Source organism: Nannobrachium achirus (assembly GCF_963921795.1).
Source record: "Nannobrachium achirus genome assembly, chromosome: 24".
In the NCBI taxonomy this organism is placed as follows: domain Eukaryota; kingdom Metazoa; phylum Chordata; class Actinopteri; order Myctophiformes; family Myctophidae; genus Nannobrachium; species Nannobrachium achirus.
The window spans coordinates 11781486-11786232 of NC_137831.1; the positions used below are offsets into that span (position 1 = coordinate 11781486).

General features: G+C 43.7%; 1 protein-coding gene across 1 annotated transcript; it reads right to left on the bottom strand.

Annotated features, from left to right (window-relative positions):
• Positions 1–641: 641 nt before the first annotated feature.
• LOC308280566 (small ribosomal subunit protein uS9-like) lies at positions 642–1156 on the bottom strand. Its single transcript, XM_080720892.1, has one exon. The coding sequence runs from the start codon at positions 1136–1138 to the stop codon at positions 695–697; it is 444 nt and encodes a 147-aa protein (XP_080577018.1). The 5' UTR covers positions 1139–1156; the 3' UTR covers positions 642–694.
• Positions 1157–4747: the final 3591 nt, after the last annotated feature.

A 4747-nucleotide genomic window follows, 5' to 3' on the forward strand; every position in this document is an offset into this window, starting at 1 on the left:
TGGAAATTGATGGAAATCAGATGCAATTGGAAATTGAAGGAAACACATTTGAGGAGCGGTGCTCACTCGAGTATTGGTTGAGCTTCACATGACAGTTAGCTTGCTGCAGAATATAGTCACAGCAACCACACTTGCGATTTCCAATAGATAGGTAGATCATTATGCCCATACATGGTGTTCCATGCGAGCCCACACTGTTTCGTAGGAACAAACAAACAAAGCCAGATGTAGGACCAGTTAGCACAAAAACACAAACTGGGTATAATAACGGCATCACATCTTGGATCTCTTCCACCATTTTGAGCGGTGGTAAACCACTCCTAAGAGTGGCTGTGCGTGTGTCTGTAGCCACTTTTCCTCAGCATTTTGCCATAGCAATGTGTTTTCCTCAGTGTTTTGCCATAGCAATATGTGTGTGTGTGTGTGTGTGTGTGTGTGTGTGTGTGTGTGTGTGTGTGTGTGTGTGTGTGTAGCCATATTACATCACCAATTACATCCTAGACCTATATCCTAGTCTTTTTCCTCAGCGTTTTGCCATAGCAATGTGTGTGTGTGTGTGGCCTGTATTACATCACCAATTACCAATTGAAGACGTTATGCAAGCACGACTACCGCTCACTTCACATTGGGTGTGATTTTTTTTCCTTTGTCCCACAACTACTGTACAACTTTATTAACAAAAAGTACAGAGTGATTAACGGTAGGACTTCTGGTAGCGGGCACGAGCTCCAGGTCCGCCGAACTTCTTGGACTCGCTGCGACGGGGATCTGCAACCAGCAGGGTCCTGTCGTACTGGATCAGGATGTCCTTGATCTCCTTCTTGGAAGCCTCATCCACATACTGCTGGTAGTATGCGACCAGGGCTTTGGAGATGGCTTGACGGATGGCGTAGATCTGTGCGACATGTCCACCTCCTTTCACTCTGACTCTGATGTCAACGCCAGCAAAACGCTCCTTGCCCAACAACAGAACTGGCTCCAGAAGCTTGTACTGGAGAGCAGCAGGCTCAACCATTTCCAGGGGTCTGCCATTCACCTTGATGAGGCCATTCCCCCTTTTGCAGTGAGCAACTGCTGTGGCAGTTTTCTTGCGTCCAAAAACCTGGGCAGATTGCAGAGGATCTTCTTTAGCCGGCATGTTTCGTCTTCAGCTAGAGTGCCGCACGGAAAGGGATATCTTCCACCATGGTGGTGTTGATGTCACATTGATGACGTCACTCTTGCCCAAATAGGGACGGGCGGCATCCTGTGCAAATCGGTGTTGTCACGGCAACTGGTTGTGTTGTGAGTGAGATCAGACCAGAGTTCTGCTCAGCATTGTATAAGATCTGAAGATATTTTTCAACTTTTCAACTTCATTCCTCAGAGACCGCAGGATTTAGTGTTTTTACTCTGTGTTGGAGAGAAGAGATAAAAAAACATAGGGAGTCAGGAAGAGATTGTCCATTACCCAACAGAAACTAGAACTCTGTCCCTATCACGGTCCACATATAGATTTGATGATGAACCGCCACTTCAGATCTCAATCAAGCTATGACGACCTCTTCTGCCAAATTCCCATAAATGGACAGATGCCCTCAGAATCCTTCCAGCAAATCACCAGAATTGTAACCAGCCAGGAACAAGGAGAAACAGACAAACCAAAATCTTACAGTCGCCAAAAGTTTACTAAGACGTTAAATCAACCAGGAGAAGCAAAGACGCATCGGCTGACTTATACAGGGAAGAAGACCCACATATGTAAACAGTGTGACAAGAGTTTCAGTGATTCAAGTCACCTCAGGAGACACCAGCGTATCCACACAGGAGAAAAGCCATTTCACTGTAAAGAGTGTGACAAGAGTTTCAGTAAGTTAGGTGCCCTGATGACACACCAGCGTATCCACACTGGAGAAAAACCTTTCATCTGTAAAGAGTGTGACAAGAGTTTCAGTGCCTTAGGCAGCCTGAAGACACACCAGCGTATCCACACTGGAGAAAAACCCTTTCACTGTAAAGAGTGTGACAAGAGCTTTACCGAGTCAAGTAACCTCAAGAAACACCATCGTGTCCACAGTGGAGAGAAACCTTTCCGTTGTAAACAGTGTGAAAAGAGTTTCTCCGTCTTGGATACTCTGAGGACACACCAGCGTACGCACACAGGAGAGAAACCATTTCACTGTAAACAGTGTAACAAGAGTTTCAGTGAGTTGAGTAATCTGACCAGACACCGGCGTGTCCACACTGGGGAAAAACCCTTTCTGTGTAAACAGTGTGGCAAGAGTTTCAGTCAGTCGGGCGACCTCAAGGCGCACCATCGTATCCACAGTGGAGAAAAACCTTTCCAATGTAAACAGTGTGACAAGAGTTTCACTGTCTTAGGTTCCCTGAAGATACACCAGCGTATCCACACAGGAGAAAAACCTTTTCACTGTAAAGAGTGTGACAAGAGTTTCAATGCCTTGGGAAATCTGAGGATGCACCAGCGTATCCACACAGGAGAAAAACCCTTTCACTGTAAAGAGTGTGACAAGAGTTTCAGTCGGTCAGGTGACTTCAAGGCACACCATCGTATCCATAGTGGAGAAAGACCTTTCATCTGTAAACAGTGTTATAAGAGCTTCAATGACTTAGGTAAGCTGAAGAGTCACCAGCGTATCCACACAGGAGAAAAACCATTTCACTGTAAACAGTGTGACAAGAGTTTCAGTGAGCTAAGTAAACTGACAATACACCATCGTATCCATAGTGGAGAAAGACCTTTCATCTGTAAACAGTGTTATAAGAGCTTCAATGACTTAGGTAAGCTGAAGAGTCACCAGCGTATCCACACTGGAGAAAAACCTTTTCACTGTAAACAGTGTGACAAGAGTTTCAGTGAGCTAAGTAAACTGACGATATACCATCGTATCCATAGTGGAGAAAAACCTTTCCAATGTAAACAGTGTGACAAGAGTTTCACTGTCTTAGGTTCCCTGAAGATACACCAGCGCATCCACACAGGAGAAAAACCTTTTCACTGTAAAGAGTGTGACAAGAGTTTCAGTCGGTCAGGTGACCTCAAGGCACACCATCGTATCCATAGTGGAGAAAAACCTTTTCACTGTAAACAGTGAAATCCACCATCTATATCTATAAACTAGGGAAATCTGCGTCTGTGTGTCTACGCTGATATCATCCAATGTGAAAACCATTGAAAAATCCAATGGGAAACATCTGTGTGTCTGCGCTGAAGTCATCCAATGGGAAGACCCTTGAAAAAAACCATGGTGACGTCATCCAATGGGAAAACCCTTGGAAAAAAACCAAGGTGACGCGATCCAATGGGAAATGTCTGTGTGTGTCGTCATCCAATGGGGAACCCCTTGAAAAATCCAACGGGAAAAATCCAATGGGAATCCATATGTGTGTCCGCGCTGATGTCAACCAATCGGAAAACCCTTGAAATATCCATTGGTAAATGTCTGTGTGTCTGCGCTGACGTCATCCAATGGGAGAAGATATTTTTTTGTAAAAGGATTTTCTACAGAAAGGGTAAGAAGGGGCAAAGCGGGCGTGAAATCTCTAGTCTGCACAATGGAGAAAAAACCCTTTAACTGTAAACAATGTGGTCACACCTATCTATGGCTGTAGGCTGATAAATGCAGATTGTGCAACGCCGCCTGTATTGTGCAGCCAGTGCTGCCCAGTGTGAAGTGAGCAGTGCTTTTTATGTGATCATTTCATTAAGCGTCCCGTGAAGCTTGGCCAATGGCAAGCTTTGCGGGACTATGAGAATGATCATGTTAGCAGCTGGAAACTAGGTATGGGATGATAAGCTATATTATCATTTATCGTGATAAAAAACACTCACGATAATCGTATCGTGGAGATTTAATTTATCGTGATATCGTCCTCTGTCATGCACTGGGATCAATTGACCTTTTGACTGTAGCCTTTTTACTCAGCGTTTGCCATAGTAAAACGTGTGTGTGTAGCATAGCCTGTACATCCTAGACTCAAATCCTAGTCTGAAGACGTTATGCAAGCACGACCACCGCTCACTTCACATTGGGTGTGATTTTTTTTTTTTTTTGCAGAGCTGCATATCCGGTATCACTTAAACCCTCTATGACTGGTAAAAGGTACTTATAATATGCGTCTTTTTTTCACTCTATCAAATGTCTCGATCTACAAGCTCACAACGCTATTTTTTTGGGCAAATGTTCCGCCCCAGGATAATGGATTTTGATTATCGCGATAATATTGTAAATCGTGATTTATTTTGTCACAATAATCGTGAGAAGAAACTTTCATATCGTCCCATCCCTACTGGAAACAGTACAGAGCCATGACATTGGTTGCAACCAGAGTTGCATTTATTCAGCACATGAACAATGCAGCTCTTCACACACAGTTCTCCCACTCACTGGCCTCCTGATATTAACTGGCAGCAGCCTTTTATACCCAAGTGAGCTAGACTGAACCATTCAAATGGTTGTGATCTCACATACAATAAACCAATTTGTTTTATTAAACTTAATTGTGGGCTCGCTGAAGGCGATCTGATCTATCAGTCAAGTTCTCTCGACAGTACAAAGTAGGGATGGCCAAATGGAGATTTTTTCTTAACCGATAACCGAAAGGCCTTATCAGTTAATTAACCGTTAACCGTTAAGGAAATGTCTTCAAAAATGCGTTAAGGAAATGTGTTCAAAATGCGCTATTTTAGCGATTTAAAAAAGGAAAATACACCCGTTTTTCCCCATAATAAAGTGCCATATTTACA

Excerpts from the sequence above, each read along its gene's own strand:
- LOC308280566 (XM_080720892.1), bottom strand. The coding sequence starts at position 1,138 with ATGCCGGCTAAAGAAGATCCTCTGCAATCTGCCCAGGTTTTTGGACGC.